The sequence below is a fragment of the Ursus arctos genome, unplaced genomic scaffold (genome assembly GCF_023065955.2).
Source record: "Ursus arctos isolate Adak ecotype North America unplaced genomic scaffold, UrsArc2.0 scaffold_26, whole genome shotgun sequence".
NCBI lineage: Eukaryota > Metazoa > Chordata > Mammalia > Carnivora > Ursidae > Ursus > Ursus arctos.
This window is the reverse complement of record NW_026622941.1, coordinates 34,994,557-35,016,129: the sequence shown is the minus strand read 5'-3', so window position 1 is coordinate 35,016,129 and position 21,573 is coordinate 34,994,557. Positions and strand designations below refer to the sequence as shown.

The 21,573-nt window shown below is 35.5% G+C and overlaps 1 protein-coding gene across 3 annotated transcripts in view; it reads left to right on the top strand.

Annotated features, from left to right (window-relative positions):
* PUS7L (pseudouridine synthase 7 like) overlaps window positions 1-20,332 on the top strand; it is a 35,401-nt gene extending 15,069 nt beyond the window's left edge. For 2 of the 3 annotated variants that reach the window (XM_044385524.3, XM_044385522.3), the window contains exons 3-9: window positions 680-839; window positions 1,309-1,501; window positions 4,260-4,358; window positions 10,843-10,924; window positions 12,049-12,329; window positions 15,745-15,798; window positions 16,855-18,340. In XM_044385524.3, coding sequence (XP_044241459.1) covers window positions 680-839; window positions 1,309-1,501; window positions 4,260-4,358; window positions 10,843-10,924; window positions 12,049-12,329; window positions 15,745-15,798; window positions 16,855-17,181 — 1,196 coding nt within the window. In that variant the 3' untranslated portion in view covers window positions 17,182-18,340. Of the gene's footprint in view, window positions 1-679; window positions 840-1,308; window positions 1,502-4,259; window positions 4,359-10,842; window positions 10,925-12,048; window positions 12,330-15,744; window positions 15,799-16,854; window positions 18,341-19,308 lie in introns of those variants that run through there. The other variant, XM_048216766.2, reaches the window with a different exon arrangement.
* Window positions 20,333-21,573: the final 1,241 nt, after the last annotated feature.

Below are 21,573 nucleotides of genomic sequence, written 5' to 3'. Positions count from 1 at the left end.
AGAACTACTGCTGCTGTTGGATCATGAAGAATAAATACCAGTATGACAAGTAAAATGGAAGGAATACATTTTAAAGATTTTATTTATTTTATTTATTTATTTATTTATTTATTTATTTATTTATTTATTTGACACAGAGAGAGAGACAATGAGAGAGGGAACACAAGCAGGGGGAGTGGGAGAGGGAGAAGCAGGCTTCCTGCTGAGCAAGGACCCCGATGCAGGGCTGGATCCCAGGACCCCGGGATCATGACCGGAGCAGAAGGCAGATGCTTAACGACTGAGCCACCCAGGTGCCCCAAGGAAAGAACACATTTTAAACAGAGGGGTTCAAACGTGCAAAACTACAAAGCTGTGGAAGGCTCTAGTCCATCGACGGATTGTGAGACATTCTCTGTGTCACACAGGTTATACTTGTGGAAACTGAAAAGAGAGATTAGAGTCAGATATAAACGCCAAATTAGGGAATTTAGATGTTTTTTTTCTATAAGCCTTTACGTAGCATTTTTCAAATGACCGCTGAAGTCTAAGACACTGATTTTATATCTTGTTAAAAAATACTTAAATTAATAATTTGATTCATTATATTAATCTGTTAGTCCACTAAGAATGTAGTTGATGTATTGTAGTTGTGTGTGTGTGTGTCTGTGTGTGTAATCTGGGATTTTTTTTGTTTTAGCCTTTACCCTACGAAAAGAAAATCTGGAAATGTTTGAAGCACTTGGTTTTTTAGCTATCAAACTTGGTGTGATTCCTTCAGATTTTAGTTATGCAGGCCTAAAAGACAAGAAAGCCATCACCTATCAAGCAATGGTTGTTAGAAAAGTGACTCCAGAGAGGTAATATGATTATTACTTTCTAAGATAGAACTTTACTTTCTTATTGCATCACATAAGTAAATATGAGATTAAAAACTCAGAACACTAGGAGCATATTAACCTCACTATCAATAGTAATTAATTGATTAAAGGCTTATTGAGCGGCACATTCTGCCTTAATAATATGATTATCTTCTAAATAGTGTTATGTCTTAAATTTACACTGAAAATGTAGGTAGTTTTAAGACAGAAACTTTGAGAAGTGGCAGATTTTAAATGATTGAATTGTTTCAGGTCATACAATAACTGTTCAAATAATCCTATAGTGATGGGTTTTTTAGTGCATATCTGTTGAAATAGCATTAACCTTTGAATTCTCAAAAAGTTTTTAGTGTTCTGATATAAGTGGTTGTCTGGCAACTGTCATTTAAACCTTATGTTAATTTTTAAATGTAAGATTTAACGAGTCTATATGATTTATCATTTGTAGGTTGAAAAATATTGAAAAAGAAATTGAAAAGAAAAGAATGAATGTGTTTAATATTCGATCTGTAGATGATTCCCTTAGACTCGGTCAGCTCAAAGGAAATCACTTTGATATTATCATCAGAAATTTAAGAAACCAAATAAATGATTCTGCAAACCTGAGAGAGAGAATTTTGGAGGCAATAGAAAATGTTAAGGTAAGAAAACTCAATTTTAATACAGTGTTACAGGAAAATTTTTATAGTCCTTCTCTTTACACTGAGGCAAGAAGGGAAACTTTCTTTTGTACCTTTTCTTTTTATTTGCATCTGTCATTATTTTAAAAAATGATAATTAGGATAATTAGGCTTATTTTTAATTTTCTTCTCAGTATATTTTTGTATTAAAAAAACAAAGCTTTAGTATAATTTTTAAAAATACAATGTATAGAGTTACCTGGAGGTGGGGTGGGGGAGCTATCTGCATTAAGAAGAGAGGTGTTTCTTGTTGTTGTTTGTATATTTGTTTTTTTAGCATGTGCCATATAGAGTAGTGTTTTAGGCAAAGGGATTGATTTTGGGGGAAATTTTGTTCAATAATTTTTTCCAGAAATCTTTGGTAAATAGTTATATTACTTATCAGAATTATGCACAATCTTTTTTCTTTTCAATCTAATTGTGTATTTTTTTAATGTATACAAATAGTTAATCATACACATTTGATTATGTCTTGCAATAAAAACTTTCGAACATAGATATATAAGTGACCTTTGCCAGGCATCTAAATATTCCATAGCCTCTAGTCTGATCATCTGGAATGTGGGTTAGCAAGCTTTCTCTGTTAATGGCCAGTAATAAATATTTTTGGTTTTATAGTCGTATGGTCTCTGTTGCAGCCACTCTACTGCCCTTGTGTGGAAACAGACAAGGACCATACATACATGAATGAGCGTGGCTGTGTTCCAGTAAAACTTTATTTACAAAAATAAGTGTTAGCCACATTTGACTTGTGGGCTGTTAATAGTTTGACAACCCCTGATCTAGACCAGTAATCCTCAACCTGAGATGCTTTAAGCAATCTCAGTAGTCAGTCCCTGCCCCTGAACCAACAAAATAAGAACATTTGGGAATGCAGCCTTGGTTATTAGTATTTTTTTAAAAAACTCCTTAGGTGATTTTACTCTGTAGCTAACACTGAGAAACACTGATATAAGATTCTGACCACAAAGACGTTTTTACACAATTTTATTCTTCTCCAAAGGAAAATAAACAGGCAAAACTGGTTTTTAATCACTATTACGTCTTATAGTCAGGAAAATGACTTTCAACTAAAGATTTTCTAAATTCACATTTACCTGTGTATAGATCCTCTTTGATTGTATATTCTTTATATGGTTGTTTTTTTTCCCTTTTTTCCCGGACCTATCTAAAATATTTTTCCCCTCAAAAAATTATTATTAAAATGATATCCCTTAAAAAAGGGGAAGAGTTTCTCTGAACTCTGATAGCATTTATTGCCTATCTTTCATTTGGATTTTATGGATACACAACTGCCCGTTATAAAATCCCCACTAGGAATGATTTTAACTTTGGCCAACTTTCCTTTAATTCTGAAAATAAGAAGTCTTTGAAGTTTTGTTTTAGAGGGTTGTAACTTTGACTTCTAGAAACCTTTAGTTATATCTGACCCTAAATAATTTGAAGGGGTACTTAAAGCTTTTCTGGTTATTCTAGGATATTATTTGATATTGTTTTTCCAAATTTGAAATAATAATTGTTATGAGAAATACTCATAAAGTGAGTGTGGCAGACTCTTATCTTTCAAGAAACCATCTGGACCTGGTGTTTTCTTTTTGAGAGCGTGTTTATCCACTGAGCAGTGTCTTCAAGGTTGCAGAGTAATTTACAATTTTGTGTTCCTGGGGAAGTGATGTCATTCATTGTCTTGGCCCGGGCTTTCAGAAACTGAGATAACTAAAAAATGAATTGTCATATATAAAGGAACCAAGACTTGCTGGGTTTGAAGTAAATTTATTTCTTATTCTCAGCGTCTCCAGACAGCAGAAGCATCTCAAAATCAGAAAGAGCTTCAGGGCAAAGATCAGATCCAGTCCTATGTAAACAGTTCATCCCAGAACTTCTCTGGTTTAGCACTGAAAGTCCTGTATCCCACAATACCCTTCAGTTATGTGAATGGAAAGTGACATATTTTTAAAACTTTTTTGTTGGTCTTATTTTCTATCTTTTGATTATTTGATTTTCTCCTTTCTGTTCTTTAACTGTATAGCATTTCTCAGACCATTTGGCTCTTATGTGTGTATTGGTGATTATAGTATTCTTTTATTAAAATAAATATGAAGAGAAAGACTTGATTACATATTCTGACATAGTAATTATATTTGTTATAGTCACTGTGGACCTATGACAAAGAACCATAGACTCGGTGATTTTTAATTAACAGGAAAGTTATTTAAAAGTCACTGGAGGCTAGAAGCCTGAGATCAGGGTGCCAGCCTTATCTTCTTGTTGTATTCTCACGTGGTGGAAAGAGAGTGAGCTAGCTTCATGATCTTTTCTTATAAGGGCACTAATTCCATTCATGAGAGCTCTACCCTCATGACCTAATTACCTCCCAGTGTCCTCACCTCCAAATACCATCATATTGGAGGTTAAGATTTCAACATATGAATTTTGGGGGGAACACAGGCATGCAGTCCATAACAATATACTTTTTTTTTTTTTTAAGATTTTATTTATTTATTTGAGATAGAAAGAGTGCAAGAGAGCACGAGTGAGGGGCAGGGGGAGAGAGCAAAGCAGACACCCTGGTGATCAGGGAGCCCAGCAATGCGGTCCTGGACCCCAGGACCATAGGATCCCAGGATCATGACCTGACCGAAGGCACACTCTTAACCTACTGACCCACCCAGGCGCCCCACAATATGCTTTTAATTAATTGATTTTCTTGTATTCGTAGAATAAAGGGTTTGTAAATTACTACGGACCACAGAGATTTGGGATGGGAAGGAAAGTTCACACTGACCAGATTGGATTGGCTTTGCTGAAGAGTGAAATGGTATGGATTTTAAAAAACTATGCTCTGATTTGTTTTGTCAGTTGTACTTACTACATAAAGCCAGCCCTTTGCTTTCTTAACCCAGCATATAAACGCATATATACACATGCACATACATATACCACATACTATGTTATTGAACATTTATTGAGCAGCTACTATATTTTTAGTATCACATTATAATAAAGCAAACTGTATGCAATATTCTGTGTTTAATACTTGTTTGAGACTTAACAGAGAATTGACCAACACTCACCAAATTCTTAATGAACTGAAAAGAGGATTTAGAGGAAACTTAACACCCTACAACTCCAGAAATAGGACATCAAATTATATAAAATTCCTGTTTCTCATAGCATTTAAACAAAAACTCACCTCTTTTAAACTTTGTATTCCATGCTTCTCATTTTTTAAAAAAATTTGCTAGAGCATTAATTATCAGTTGTCGCTGTGTAACAGACTACTCTAAAACTGAGTGGCCTAGAATGACAAGCATTTCTTGTCTCGCTGCTCCTGAGGGTCAGCCATCTGGGAGCAGCCTTGCTGGGTGTTGGTGCATCAGGGTCTCACATGGTGTGGAGTCACACTATCAGCAAGAGCTGTAGTCTTTGGAGATGAATGGGCACAGACGCCCTGCTTGCAAGCACAATCCCCTGGTTGTTGGCAGGAAGCTTTAGTTTCTCACCCTAGGGCTACGCATGACGTGACTTCCCCAAGAGAGAGGACCAGGAGCACAGAAGAGTGAGAGAGAGACCATAACATAAATCTCGGTGTCTTTTATAATGTAATCTGGGAAGTGACATCTTTACTTCTGCTCTTTTCTACTTACTGGGCACACAGGCCCACCCTGATAAGTGTGGGGGAAGACTGCAGTGGTGTGAGTACCAGCCAGTGGAGATCATTGGGGGCCAACTTAGAGTCTGGCCCCACAACTAGGAAGCCATATTTTCTTTCCTTTGAAGCATCCCCTCCCCAACTTTTACATTCTTTACATCTCGATTTAAATTCTCATCCCACTCCCAAGAAAAGTTGAATTCTTCTTACTTTTTGACCTCAAAGCCTCTTGGACATACCATCTTAGATTTTGTTTATATTTTATTGTTATTCTTTGTTTGATCTTTTCCAGTAAACAAATACCATGTCTCTCTTGCTAAACACTCTATCCCCTAGTACTGTGCACAGTGCCTAGCACACAGCAGATGCTTAGTAATACTTGAATATTTGAATGAATTAGCTTTTTAACATATATTTGTTTGAATGAATGAATGAATACTATAAAATAAGATTGAGTGTGATTTTAGGTTAAATGATCTATCTCAAGATCCTTTCCTACTCTAAAACATATACATAAAATCACAGTGCTGACATGGCATCATTAAAATCACATCTCTCAATAATCACTCTCAATGCAAATGGCTTGAATGCTCCCATAAAACACCACAGGGTTGCAGATTGGATAAAAAGAAATGACCCATCCATTTGCTGTCTGCAAGAGACTCATTTTGAACCCAAAGATACATTCAGACTGACAGTAAAGGGATGGAGTACCATCTTTCATGCAAATGGACCTCAAAAGAAAGCTGGGGTAGCAATTCTCATATCAGATAGATTGGATTTTAAACTAAAGACTACAGTTAGAGATACAGAAGGGCACTATATTATTCTTAAATGATGTATCCAACAAGTGGATATGACAATTATAAATATATATGCCCCCAACAGGGGAGCAGCAAGATACACAAACCAACTCTTAACCAGAATAAAGAGACATATAGATAAAAGTACATTAATAGTAGGGGACCTTAACACCCCACTATCAGAAATAGACAGAACACCCTGGCAAAAACTAAGCAAAGACTCAAAGGCTTTAAATGCCATACTCGACGAGTTGGACCTCATAGATATATATATAACACTACACCCCAGAACCAAAGAATACTCATTCTATTCTAATGCCCACGGAACATTCTCAAGAATAGACCATGTTCTGGGACACAAATCAGGTCTCAACCGATACCAAAAGATTGAAATTATCCCCTGCATATTCTCAGACCACAACGCTCTGAAATTGGAACTCAACCACAAGGAAAAATTTGGAAGAAACTCAAACACTTGGAGACTAAGAACCATCCTGCTCAGGAATGACTCAATAAACCAGGAAATCAAAAATCAATTTAAATAATTTATGGAGACCAACGAGAATGAAAACACAATGGTCCAAAACCTATGGGATACTGCAAAGGCAGTCCTAAGGGGGAAATACATAGCCATCCAAGCCTCACTCAAAAGAATAGAAAAATCTAAAATGCAGTTTTTATATTCTCACCTCAAGAAGCTGGAACAGCAACAGAGGGACAGGCCTAATTCACTCACGAGGAAGCAGTTGACCAAGATTAGAGCAGAAATCAATGAATTAGAAACCAGAAGTACAATAGAGCAGATCAACAGGACTAGAAGCTGGTTCTTTGAGAGAATCAATAAAATTGACAGACCACTGGCAAGACCTATCCAAAAGAAAAGAGAAAGGACCCAAATCAATAAAATTATGAATGAAAAAGGAGAGGTCACGACCAACACCAAGGAAATTCGAAGGATTATTAGAAACTTTTATCAACAGCTATATGCCAATAAATTAAGCAATCTGGAAGAGATGGAAGCCTTCCTGAAACCTATAAACTACCAAGACTGAAACAGGAAGAAATTGATTTCTTAAATAGGCCAATTAATTATGAAGAGATTGAGTCAGTGATAAACAACCTTCCAAATAAAACTCCAGGCCCAGACGGTTTTCCTGGGGAATTCTACCAAACATTCAAAGAAGAAATAATACGAATTCTCCTAAAGCTATTTCAAAAAATAGAAACAGAAGGAAAGCTACCAAACTCATTCTATGAGGCCAATATTACCTTGATCCCCAAACCAGGCAAAGACCCCATCAAAAAGGAGAATTACAGACCGATTTCCCTAATGAATATGGACGCCAAAATCCTCAACAAGATCCTTGCTAATAGAATCCAACAATACATTAAAAGGATTATCCATCATGACCAAGTGGGATTCATCCCTGGGATGCAAGCGTGGTTCAACATTTGCAAATCGATCAGCGTGATACATCATATCAACAAGAAAAGTCTCAGGAACCATATGATCCTCTCAACTGATGCAGAAAAAGCATTTGACAAAATACAGCATCCTTTCCTGATTAAAACCCTTCAGAGTGTAGGAATAGAGGGTACATTTCTCAATCTCATAAAAGCCATCTATGAAAAGCCTACAGCAAATATTATTCTCAATGGGGAAAAGCTAGAAGCCTTCCCCTTAAGATCAGGAACATGACAAGGATGCCCACTCTCGCCACTATTATTCAACATAGTACTAGAAGTCCTTGCAACAGCGATCAGACAACAAAAAGGGATAAAAGGTATCCAAATCAGCAAGGAAGAAGTCAAAACGTCTCTCTTCTCAGATGACATGATACTCTATATGGAAAACCCAAAAGAATTCACTCCCAAACTATTAGAAGTTATAGAGCAATTCAGTAATGTGGCAGGATACAAAATCAATGCTCAGAAATCAGTTGTATTTCTATACAGGAATAATGAGACTGAAGAAAGAGAAATTAGGGAATCTGTGCCATTTACAATAGCACCAAAAACCATACGTTACCTTGGAATTAACCAGAGACGTAAAGGACCTATATTCTAGAAACTATAAATCACTCTTGAAAGACATTGAGGAAGACACAAAAAGATGGAAAAATATTCCATGCTCATGGATCAGAAGAATTAACATAGTTAAAATGTCCATGCTACCCAGAGCAATCTACACTTTCAATGCTATCCCGATCAAAATACCGAGGACATTTTTCAAAGAACTGGAACAAATAGTCCTTAAATTTGTATGGAACCAGAAAAGGCCCCTAATCACCAAGGAACTGTTGAAAAGGAAAAACAAAGCTGGGGGCATCACAATGCCAGATTTCGAGCTGTACTACAAAGCTGTGATCACAAAGACAGCATGGTACTGGCACAAAAACAGACACACAGACCAATGGAACAGAATAGAGAACCCAGAAATGGACCCTCGGCTCTTTGGGCAACTAATCTTTGATAAAGCAGGAAAAAACATCCGGTGGAAAAAAGTCTCTTCAATAAATGGTGCTGGGAAAATTGGACAGCTACATGCAAAAGAATCAAACTTGACCAATCTCTCACACCATATACAAAAATAAACTCCAAATGGATGAAAGACCTCGATGTGAGACAGGAATCCATCAAAATTCTAGAGGAGAACATAGGCAGCAACCTCTACGACATCGGCCAAAGCAACCTTTTTCATGACACATCTCCAAAGGCAAGAGAAAGAAAAGATAAAATGAACTTATGGGACTTCATCAAGATAAAAAGCTTCTGCACAGCCAAGGAAACAGTCAAAAACACTAAGAGGCAGCCCACGGAATGGTAGAATATATTTGCAAATGACACTACAGATAAAAGACTAGTATCCAAGATCTACAAAGAACTTCTCAAACTCAATACATGAGAAACAAATAAATAAAAAAATGGGCAGAAGATATGAACACTTTCCAATGAAAACATACAAATGGCTAACAGACACATGAAAAAATGTTCAAAATCATTAGCCATCAGGGAAATTCAAATCAAAACCACAGTGAGATACTACCTTACGCCAGTTAGAATGGCAAAAGTAGACAAGGCAAGAAACAACAATTGTTGGAGAGGATGTGGAGAAAGGGGATCCCTCCTACATTGTTGGTGGGAATGCAAGTTGGTACAGCCACCCTGGAAAACAGTGTGGAGGTCCCTTAAAAAGTTAAAAATTGAGCTACCCTATGACCCAGCCATTGCACTACTGGGTGTTTACCCCAAAGATACAGACGTAGTGAAGAGAAGGGCCATATGCATGCCAATGTTCATAGCAGCATTGTCCACAATAGCTAAATCATGGAAGGAGCCGAGATGCCCTTCAACAGATGACTGAATTAAGAAGTTGTGGTCCATATATACAATGGAATATTACTCAGCTATCAGAAAGAACGAATTCTCAACATTTGCAGCAACATGGATGGCACTGGAGGAGATAATGCTAAGTGAAATAAGTCAAGCAGAGAAAGACAAATATCATGATTTCTCTCATCTATGGAACATAAGAAATAGAATGATCGGTAGGGGAAGAAAGGGATAAAGAAAGGGGGGGTAATCAGAAGGGGGAATGAAGCATGAGAGACTATGGACTATGAGAAACAAACTGAGGGCCTCAGAGGGGAGGGAGGTGGGGAATGGGATAGACCGGTGATGGGTAGTAAGGAGGGCACGTATTGCATGGTGCACTGGATGTTATACGAAACTAATGAATCATCAAACTTTATATCGGAAACCGGGGATGTACTGTATGGTGACTAACATAATATAATAAAAAATCATTAAAAAAAAAAGTCAACTAATAAAAAAAAGAAAAAAAGAAATCACAGTGCTGGAGACAGTATAATAATAATAAATAATAATAATATAATAATAAAAATAAAATATAGGACCTCATAGATACCATTAAAAGAAGGAACATCTTTTAATCTATTTAGTTTCTAAAAGAAAATATTAAAGTTGGCAATTTTTTTTTTTTAATTTAGGAGGGAGGGAGAGATAGAGCATGAGCAGGGCAGAGAGAGAGAGAGAGAGAGAAGCAGACTCCTGCTTAGCAGGGAGCCCAACATAGGGCTTGATCCCAAGACCCCAAGATCATGACCTGAACTTCTGAAGGCAGAAGCTTAACTGACTGAACCACCCAGGTGCCCCATAAAAATTCCAACAGCCATGACTCTTTTTTTTTTTTTTAAGATTTGATTTATTTATTTGAGAGGGAGAGAGAAAGAAAGAGAGGGAGAACTCTGAAGGAGAAGCAGACTTCCCGCTAAGCAGAGAGCCCTATTGCAGGACCCTGAGATGATGACCTGAGCCGAAGGCAGATACTTAACTGACTCAGCCACCCAGGAGCCCCAGTTGGCATTAAAAAAAAAAAAAAGATTTTGGCAATTATTGGAAAGACCAAACAATTCCAAGACTTGAGAACAGGAATGAAATTAGTGGTTCACCATTCCCCTATGCTTGCTTCCTCCCCAATTTTTGTTATATATGTTGGTCAAGTCTGAGTTTTATGTCATTACTTCATGCTTGAATTCTAAGCTCGATGATAGAAGTAAAGAATGACAGAAGTAGAACTATGGAAATGATGGGCACTTTTTCTAGTCCATAATATTTTAAACCTATATATGAAGTTGCTTTGTACAAATATATTTCCAAATATAACACTATTTAATTTTTGAAAGCTTGAAGATAAAATTGCAGTGTCAAATAGAATTTGTTAAGTGCCTATTCTTTTATGATGCCAGAGAATTTGTATCTTTTTCTAAAAAGTAAGTAATTTGTCATTTTCATTCAACATATGTTTGCTTGCTTGATTTTTAAAGGTGGAGGCTGTAAAATTATTTCTTACACCAGAAGATTTGGATGATCCTGTAAATAAAGCAAAGAAATATTTTCTTCAAACTGGTATTTAAAAATTTCTTTACCCTATACATTGTCATGCAAATACATAATACAGATGTTATGTCAGCAGGAGGGCATTCATCGCTACATAAATGTGATAAGAAATAGATTGTAATATATATTTAATAATTTTATTACATGCCTAAGACACTCAGTTTTGGCCAGATAGCCAGGACTTTTGTCTGAATTTTAACTCTTGCTTGGGGGTAGGAGTGAGGGGAGAAATAGCTTCTTAGTTTTTCTTGGTCTAAATCCTCAGAGGAGGTAAGAATTTCAAATTCGAAACTGGTACCAATGGAAGTATACACTACAATCAGGGGAGACTTGATTACATATAAGTTTATTTGTTATAGCCAATACTTTGTACATTGTTTTTAGTTTAGTTGCCATTCAGCCCAGTCAATTTTGACACTTCAGCTTAATATGATGGTTTATGTGCAGAATGCTTCCTGGGAAACACCAAAGAAAAGTGGTTATGAGTGTGGATTCTAGAGTCAATCCACATGGGTTTGACTCTCAAAATGACTTATGTGTTTGTATCTAGAGTTCCAAGAATATAATTTCCCTATGGCAGTGATTCCTAAACTTTAGTGTGCATAAGAAACACCTGGTACATTTATTAAAATGAAGATTCCTACCTGAATAAGCATCTTTGCAATAGAGTTCATTAATTTAATTTTAAAAAGCATCCCATTAGTAAGGCCTGTTAGCATACTTGAAGGATCCAACCCTTTCTTACTCAAAAGAGTCTGTGTAAATGTTTGTAATAGCTCTTTAAAAATATGTAGGTGCAGAGGTTTATTTAATGGTTTTTTTTTAAGAAGTCCTCTGAATAATTGCAAGTTAGTTTATTTCCATTCTGAAGTAGGTATTACTAATGTGCTTTTTGCTTTTTTTTTTTAAGCAGGGAAAGTGGATGGAGAACGGACCATATGATTAAGATCTTTATTAAACAAACAAACACTTCAGGTGTAGCTAGGTTTATAGTTGGTGCTAAGCGTCATCCTCATATTCAAGTTTATAAGATAGCACAGTTCATTGCCTCTTATTTAGAAGGCATAATAAAGGTCTTTATAACTGGCCTATAAATGAACGTGGTTGACTCACGGATTTCCTCTTTATTTCAGAGGATGCTAAAGGCACACTTTCATTGATGCCTGAATTCAAAGTTCGAGAGAGAGCACTGTTGGAATCATTGCATCGCTTTGGCATGACGGAAGAGGGCTGTATCCAGGCATGGTTTTCTTTTCCCCATTCAATGCGCATATTCTACGTTCATGCATATAGCAGCAAAATTTGGAATGAGGCAGTATCCTACAGACTTGCAACCTATGGATCAAGAGTAGTAGAGGGTGATTTGGTCTGTTTGGATGAAGATGTTGATGATGAACATTTCCCAAATAGTAGAGTAAGTATCATTTCATCTAAGTTGTCAAGAGTACTTACCACACTGGGAACATTAATTTTCAGAAGCCTTTATTTTAGAAACAATTTAGAACTAAAGATATTTTTTTTTTCTTTCTGTTTGCTTATCTTCTGCTTCTATTCTGCTAGCTAAGGCTTAACACATGTCTGTAAATGGTAAAATAAAAATAGTGGCATTAAGTGAAAGGTAAACTTTCCTTTAAAGAATATGTTTTAAAGAATTACATAATTAATGCACAAAATAGTATCATTAAAAGTGAAAAATCAGTTTACATATGAAGCTGTCATCTTGTCACCACTCATTGTTTTTCCCTCCTCTGTATCCAGGAAATCAACCTCTGTTTTTTGACCTGTGTCCTTCTAGACCTTTTTCTATGCTTTCACATAAATATCCATTGGAGAATGTATTTTTATTCTATTAGCTAACACTGAGAAAAGAAAAGGAAGGGCTTAGAGCTCAGAGCTTTAAATATGAAAGAGGATACAATTTTTATAATAATGGTATATGGGGTGTGTAATGTGTGTATTTCTTTTATATAAATGTGATTTTATTTAATTGCTATTTCACAGCTTGCTTTTTTCCTCTTAACAATTTATATCATAAAAGTTGATTCTTCCATTTCCTCTCTATCCAACTAGTATTTTTATCTTTGTGGGTTTGAACAGTTTAAATAATGAATCTGAATTCCATAAATCAAGTAAAGAAATTTATTTTGTAATATAATGCAAAAAGAACAAATTATAATGCAAAAAGAACATTATCTCAAGTTAGTCTTACAAAGATGTTATAAAAGTGGAAGGTTTTGAGTAGTGCTTTCATATATAACATCACAACATCATTGAATTTTAGATGAGAAAAGGACTTTAGAGACCTTCTTTAACTCCCATTTTATAGACGTGAAAATTGAGACCCAAATTAAAAGACAATTAAAAGACCCTAGCCCGAATTGATGTCTAACAGAGAAATCATGGAATACAGAAAAGCATCTAGAGAGAGAACATGGCCCAGTTTTTCAAAATTGAAGAAACATAGGCTCTGAACTCTATGTAAAGGAAGCTTTATCTAAGTTAATGACAGAAGTCTGGATATATGAATTAAGGTTTTTGGTTGGTTGGTTGGTTTTGGTTTTGGTTTTAAGTAATGGAGATCTACCTTAAACCAACCTAAGGAAAAGTGGACAGGAATTGATTGGCTGTCATAACTGAGACTCTGATTGATTCAGGCACAGCTATATCCAGGCTCCTAAATGATCTATCTCTTATTTTCTTCATCTGTCAACTATGTTTCCCTCTGTTAGAGCCATTCTCAGTGTGGCTTGTTCTTTCGATGGCATGATGGTTATGAGCATCTCTAAGTTTATTTCTTACAACTTGTAGAGAAGAGGACTTTTCTTCCCAGTGGAATAAAGGCCCTGGAATTCAGTCTCTCTGGCTAGGAGTAGCCTGGCTTGGGTCCCATGTCCAGGCCCAACCAATTATTATGAACTGGAGTATGTGATTGGCTAAGCCTATGTTCCAAAGGATCTTTCCTGGAACCATCTCACCCAAATCATGTTTGAGAGCTGGGAGGGGAGCTCTCTGAAAATGAGGGTGCTCCTGTTGGAAAAGAGAGCCAAGGCTGAAGCAATGGATATCTGCTTCACTGTGTCATTGAGTGGGCGGCTTATGAATATTTAGATAAGAAAGTGATCACAAGGAGCATAAATTACTAACAATGGTCACTTAACTAAGACAAAAATCTGAAATTGTAAAAAGAAATCTAGCAGCATTTTAGGTCTTATTTTACCTTGTGAATGGAAGAATAGATATCAGTGATCCCCTTTTGATAAATAGTGAAAAATCATGTTTTTTCACACATTCCAGAAAACATGTTCATTTAAATATTACCTGGGCTACACATTATTTAGTAAGTTAGCTATTCCGAATTCAGATTTTCAGAAGTTAAAGGTTACTTTGACAAGACATGGTAATAATCTCTGAAATACATGTCTTATAAGACCTCTTTGTTCAAAGTAACATTTGCAAGGACAGTTTTGTGATCAGAACTGTATCTGTTTTTCTTTTGGAGCTGTAGGAAAAAGAACATTTTCTCCTTCATATCTTGCTAAGTTTCCTCCTATTAGAAAAAAAAAAGTCTTTATACATTTTAAGACCAATCATTTATACTTTGTTAGTGAGCACTAAAAATAGAAAAGGCAGGACTTAGAAGCCTAAGATGTTAAGACATGAAAATGAAAAAGACAGTAAACTCTCTAATAAATGATATATGGGGTGTGTAATGTTGTGCATCTACAGTTAAGAATTGTAGGAAACTAATCTGGTTCTTGATAGGATTACTAGACTAACAGTTATACATTTATTTCAAGTCACTTGGTAGATTTTTCTTTTAATTTCTTGGTGAACAAGATAGAGAATTGTGTCAGATGATTAAAAAGGTGAATTCATAGTTGGGGAATAGCCCTATATTAAAAGCATGTTTGTTAATTAAAAAATCAATTGATATCAACCTGGAGGGAGCTTTCTAACCACAAAATACGGTCTTCTGTACTTGACCATGTTTTCCAGTATTTTCGTAAATTACTTAAATTGCATCATTGTAAGTAGGCTTAAGAGTTTGTGAAAGAAAGCTAGAAATGATGATGCAGGAAAGATCCTCATCCCATGGATTTGGGTGAAATCACATCTAGAGTTTTATAGCCATTTCTGAGTCTAGCAACTAAAAGGCATACATACCAATAAACAAACATACAACCCAAAATGAAAGACAAAGGGGCAATAATTATTGATTAGACTGTGCAGACTTGAGGGCAAAGCCAGCAGAGTTAGAGGGGATCTGGACACTGAATGCTTTAGGAAGGTGGGGATGCTGTTCATCTGTTTAATGGTAACACTGCCTTTATACTTGAACTTTCAAGTGCTGGAGAAGTCAGAATTATTTATTCTATAGTGTCCTATACACACTGTCCTGTATCTTGGACTTAACATACCCTCTTTCCCCCCCCCCACCTCCTATTACTGTTCTATGAAACATGTTTTGAGAAATACCACTTCTCAGAGAGTATTATGATACTTGTTGGCGACGGAGGTGGGGGAGAGCGGTTCCCACAGGCAGATTTTTGATTCAGCATAACAACTTTGTGAATTAGGAAAAGCTGTTGGTGATGAGGTGAAAGTATCGCCTCGGGGTGTTAAGCTACCACCATTCTCTTTGTGTTTCGACTTCAGTTATCAGTGGTTAAAGCAGGAAGTATCATTCTAATTTTTATTTAGTCTAGAAACAGATTGTGAAAATAATCTTGTTTGGGGATATGTATTTTCAGCATAGGAGTCAAATTATACATAAAGGGAAAATTGAGGAAATGAATCATCCATATTTTTGTCATGTTTTTAAAATACAGGTTCATCTAGTAACTGAAGAAGAGCAATCAGCTAACACGTATGCAATACATCAGGTAAGTTTGTTTGAAAATTGGTATCCCTTAGGTCTAAATGTAGATATTATTCCAAAAGACATAATGTTGATCAGTTCTCTTCCCCACCTTTTTTTTTTAAACCACATTTTAATTCAGGTACAATTTATATACAATAAAAAAATCAATTTTCTTAGTTTACAGTTCTAAGAGTTTTGATAAACATACTCTTGAGACCACCACAAAAATCAAGATAAAGAACATTTTTATCTCTCCCTAAAATTTCCCCTTGCTCTTTTTAGTAAACTCCCACCCCTACCCCCCACCCCAGCTCCTGAGCGGCTCATCCATTTTCTGCCCCTATTGTTTTGCCGTTGAAAGAATGTCAAATAAATGGAATCATATAGCTTGTGGTGTTTTATGTCTGGCTTCTTTCAATTAGCATAATGAATATGAAATCCATTCATATTGTATCTATTCGAATATTTTGCTTTGTTCCTTTTTCTGACTACCTTTTGGTACTATTTAAGAAAAATGTCTAGAAATCATCAGCAAGGCAGGAAAGCCCTTCAAACTGTGGTGTCTTCTCATAAGCAGCTAAGCAAAACACTATATTTGCTGCTCCTGCCTCACTCTCATGTTTTTAAATAAGTAAGAAGAATGTAAAGTTATCAGCCAAAATACCAGTTATATCAGTGAGTGGTAGGGGTTGTTCTTTCTGTTATAGAAACAATATGCTTTTTGGATTGTATGACTACATTGAGATGAAGTCTTTGTCGGCTAATTAAATGTACCCAAACCTCTTGTTTCCTCTCTACATTAACAATAGTTTGTCTAATAATATCTGACTTGAGTTGGTTACCTTGGTTATTGTGAGTCCTTCTTGATTTTAGTTAGCTCTTTTCTTTGCCTGGCAGCATTTAAAATAAAGTAGTGTAGCATTCAATGGCATGTTTTAGGCTGATTGTAATGTTTATGTCCTGAGGCATAATGATCGTATCTCAGTGATTTTCTTATATACCAAATCTCAGTGATACAATGATTGTATATTTTTCTGAAGGCTGTTTCATGTAATTTTGTCCCCCTTTTTCTGCACAGGTGGTTCTTCCAGTGCTTGGATACAATATTCAGTACCCGAAGAACAAAGTTGGGCAGTGGTACCAGGAAGTACTTAGCAGAGATGGACTACAGACATGTAGGTTTAAAGTACCAACTCTGAAACTCAATGTTCCAGGATGCTATAGACAGATACTGAAACATCCCCGTAATGTCTCATACCAACTAATGGAAGAACATGACATCGATGTCAAAACTGAAGGTTCCCACATTGATGAAGCAACTTTATCTCTTTTGATCTCTTTCGATCTTGATGCTTCGTGTTATGCTACAGTCTGTCTGAGGGAGATAATGAAGCATGACTTTTAGAACCACTAGCCTTGATATAATCATATATATATATATATATATATATATATCACTCTTTAAAAGGAAGGGAGCTAAAATTTCTTAAGCACCTGCCATGTGCTAGGAGCCTTAAAATTGTTATGTCCTGTAATTACAAAGCATCCTGGTGAAGTAGGAGTTTGATGCTGATGTTCTAGAGGACATATAGCTAGTAAGCAGCAGCATCTGAATTTAAGATCCCAAAGCCTGTGTTCTTTCTAGTGTCTAATGTTTCAGTGATCTTTATTCTGTGCTATAGAATTTATGATCTTTCTTGACTATTCAGATAATACTGCAAGATAACATGTAAGAAAAAAACATGTTTGGAGTAATGTTTATATCCTCTAGCTCCTTGCTTAGAATATAGATGAAACTAGATTGTAATACGGTTGGAGAGAAAGAGCAATGAAGCATTTTGTTAATTATTATTGTCATTCTTTTCTGTTTTTGAAATTACTGATCAGAATAATACAATAGTGAAATATAATCCCTGTATTTATGATAGCTACCCCAGGGTAGCTTACCCTTTTATGAGATAAATTATCTTCAGTGAAGATTGAAATAAAATTTTTCATACATTTTCTTTATCTCAACATACAGTTGACACTCTTGACTTTCTGTGATATTTTTTCCTATTATCTAAAACATAGATTTTAGAGTCAGACTGACCTGGGCTCAGACTCCAGCTCTGACACTTACTAGTGACGTTGGGTATGTTATTGATTCTCTTTGAGGCTTTCTTAAAGAATCTAGACAGCACCGACCTCATAAGCAACAAGTAATTGGATTGTCTCCACCTGTTATGTTGCTAGAGGAAGAAAACATTTTGCCCATTTGAAAATTGAAATATTTGTTTATCCCACATCATATATCATCCTTAACCACTTTATATCAGTTAAATTTGGGAGGGGTGGTATATATTGATCAGGAAGATCTAACATTCTTTCATTGCTGGTAGTATAACATGATGATGAAATTTAAAAAGCAGTATAGAGCATTACATGTCAGTAATGTGGCACTTTTAGATACTCACGTCAGTGAAACTATTTTAGGTATAGTAGCATAAGGAAATAAAATTCAAAAGAAGGAAAAGAGTTATATGCAATGCAAAATTTGCTCATTGCAACATTTTTATATAAAATGAAAGAAATTATAAATAGTTTGAAAGTCCAGCATTAGACAACTAAAGTAAGTAAAATGAGATAGTCAGCTTGATGGCAAAATATGTGGTTATTAAAAATAATGTTAAATTTGGGTATGTGTGAAAATGTTGCCGCTCAGAACCAGAACATAGATTTTACAAATGCCGTATACACACTGAATGCAGCTTTTACAAAGAGAGGCACGTTAGCATAGTGATTAAAAGCATAGTTACTGTGGAAAAACCCCAAGTTTGAACCTTGGCTCTGCCACATAGCATGTGGCCTTAGATAAGTTATTTAAGCTTTGTGGGCTTTAGTTTCAACATCCATGAGATGAAAGTGGTAATGTACCTACCTCATAGGATTACTGTGAGGATTTACCAAGTTCACGGATACAAAGCAGCTTAGAAAAGTACCCGCTGCTTAGTTATTGTTAAATAAGTATCCACAGATGCAAGTTTGGAAAGGAAGAGAAAAAACATGAAAATAGGTTTCTTTTTTTGTCATGATATATTTTAATAATAAATAAATCTCAGAACACAAAAATTGGACCTTGTAGTCCCATTGGGTTTTTAAAATTACCTGTATCATCTTAGTATTCATTGAAAATAAAATGCTATATTGAGTAGTAAAAAATTTATTAAACATGTGCCATTTCATATAATAAATTATATCCTGCAAATGTAATCAGAAAGTGAATTATGTAAATTATTCAGTTCTAGATGTCTCAAGTGTTGAGTAGCAATTAAAAAATATGAAAGCATTAGAATATGCTATCATTGATATTATTTTCTTTGCCTGTAGATGGCACTATAATTTTAGATATTTATTTATTTAATACTTCGGCCACATGTAAGGAAAGAATCACTAAATTTATTTCAAGACACCATAAAATGTATTCAGATACTGTTGATGTGGAAAATTATTTTATATGCCAATAATATTTCACATGTTAATTTTTTTTCAGTGTAAGGCCTTGAATATACTTTGGACCAAATGATGACCAGTCACCTAGGTTTTTGCAGTTTTCCTGGGCATTTCAGGACTTCAGAAGGATAATCTTTGGATTAGTTTTAATTTTCAAGGTTGCTTTTGAAACTGAGCAATAGTGCCTCAGGATTACTCAGGTAAAACAAATTGAGGTCTTTTTATTAAGCTAAAAACACTTCAATGTTTGTGACTTAGGTTAAACTGAAAGTCATATGCAAGTTTCAGTTTAAGTAACATTTATTGTTTTTTGTGCCAGCACTTTCACTTCTCTCATTTTAATCCATATACCCAACTTATAGGTAGGTAATATTTTCCCTGATTTTGCAGATGGGAAAATATCTGAGTGGTTTACTAACCTATCCAAGGTCAGACAAGCTAGTATGTGGCTAAACTTGATTATGCTTTGTAGATCAGTACTGTTTTCATCTACCTAATATTTGCCTTCTGAAAACAAGTTTTTTTGTTAATGACTTTCATTTCCACTAACTCAGTATTACTTGCCATTGATTAATAGGCATATTGGAGCATGTCATGAGAGAAACAAGGTTCCTTTTGAGATTCTGGAACCAGAATAAAAGTAAAGGAGAGCCTTCAGGAAATTCCCAGATCATTTTGGAATATTTTCCAGAATACTTTGGAACTTGTATCACGTTGATAGGCACAATTATTGCAGGTCATAGGAAATTATTTTAGATGCTACTGGCACAATATTAATGCTGAAAAAAAAATGACGAGAGAGTTGCTCCTTTTTTAGAAAATCTCATGAAACGCTAACAACAGTGTCGAGCACCTAAATTCTCAATGTTGACTACTGTGCTATATGGTGAAAGTTTTACAGTGGAATGGTGAATGACTTCCTCTTGAGATCTGATCTGACCCTGTCGTAGCATAATTATAATTCAGCACACTTTTAGATTTATTTATTTTTTTTGTAAGTGGGAATAACTATTTCTAAATCTGGGAGTTGAGCAATTCATTCAAATTAAAATCTTTAAGAACTATCTAAGTCAGTGTTTTCAGTATTTTCCACCTGAGAACTACCTTTAGGAGACCAAAAAGAAAATGAAGCCCCAGGTTACCAGTGAAGTTTTCTTGCATTAATGTAAGGATAGAAAAAGAGGTTGGAGGAAGATATGGAAGTGAGGAAAATTGGACTTCTTATTTTTTTTTCTCAGTTTACCTCTGAAGTGTTTGGATTTTTAGGTAAGAATGTATATGTGTATTTATTTTGCAATTAAAAACCTTGAAGAAGGGGCGCCTGGGTAGCTCAAAGTGTCTGCCTTCAGCTTAGGTCATGATCCCAGAGTCGCAGAATCGAGCCCCGCATTGGACTCCCTGCTCAGAGGAGAGTCTGCTTCTCCCTCTGACCCTCACCCCGCTCGTGTTCTCTCTCTCTCATTCTCTCTCTCAAATAAATAAATAAAATCTTAAAAAAAAATAAATAAAATTTAAAAAAAAAACCCACCCTGAAGAATACTTAAGGCTCAGAGGAGGTAAGGTAAGGGAATTGATGGATTATGACAGCGTTGTTTTCGGAATGGATCTTCTGGTGGCTCATGCCAGCATATTGTCAGAAGGAAATTTATGCATTATCTGTTTTAATGGCACTAATGGCAGTTAATACAAATAGTTTAAAGTTTTAGTGCCTGTGCTATGGATTTTGCTTTCAGACTCGGAAAGGTTCTGTCTGAGAGGTAGTTGATGCCTTATGGTATTGTTATAGTCTATTTTTCCTGAGCCCTTCTGCTTTACCTATTTTTGATAGGCCACCAAGCAATGCCAAATGTCTGACATAATAATCAACAAATATTTGAGTACCCCTAAATAAAAGGCACTCTGTAAGATACTGTGGGGAAAGACAAAAATAAATAACATCTCTGCCTTTGAGGGATTAACAGTGTTATATCCCTTCAGATAACATTTGATTTGAAATGTTGTTATCTGCACAAAGGATATGCAGGCTAAATGGCAAGGAGAACAAGTAACGACTTTCCATTTTGCGTATGGCTCACTGTATGGCCAGTAATACCTTACTTGACCTCTCAGCACCTCATCCTGAATCCTTCAGTGATACTTATATTAGCATTTCTAAGCATTTTGAGATCTCCTCTTAAAATATGCTTTGAACTCTTCAGTCTAAATGCTGCTTTCTGGAAAGCTACTACTTTAAAGAATGGGAAATGGTGTTAATGGAGTTAATCTTGTGTAATTTCAGTGTGGGTTGTCAGGAATATCTTTAAGT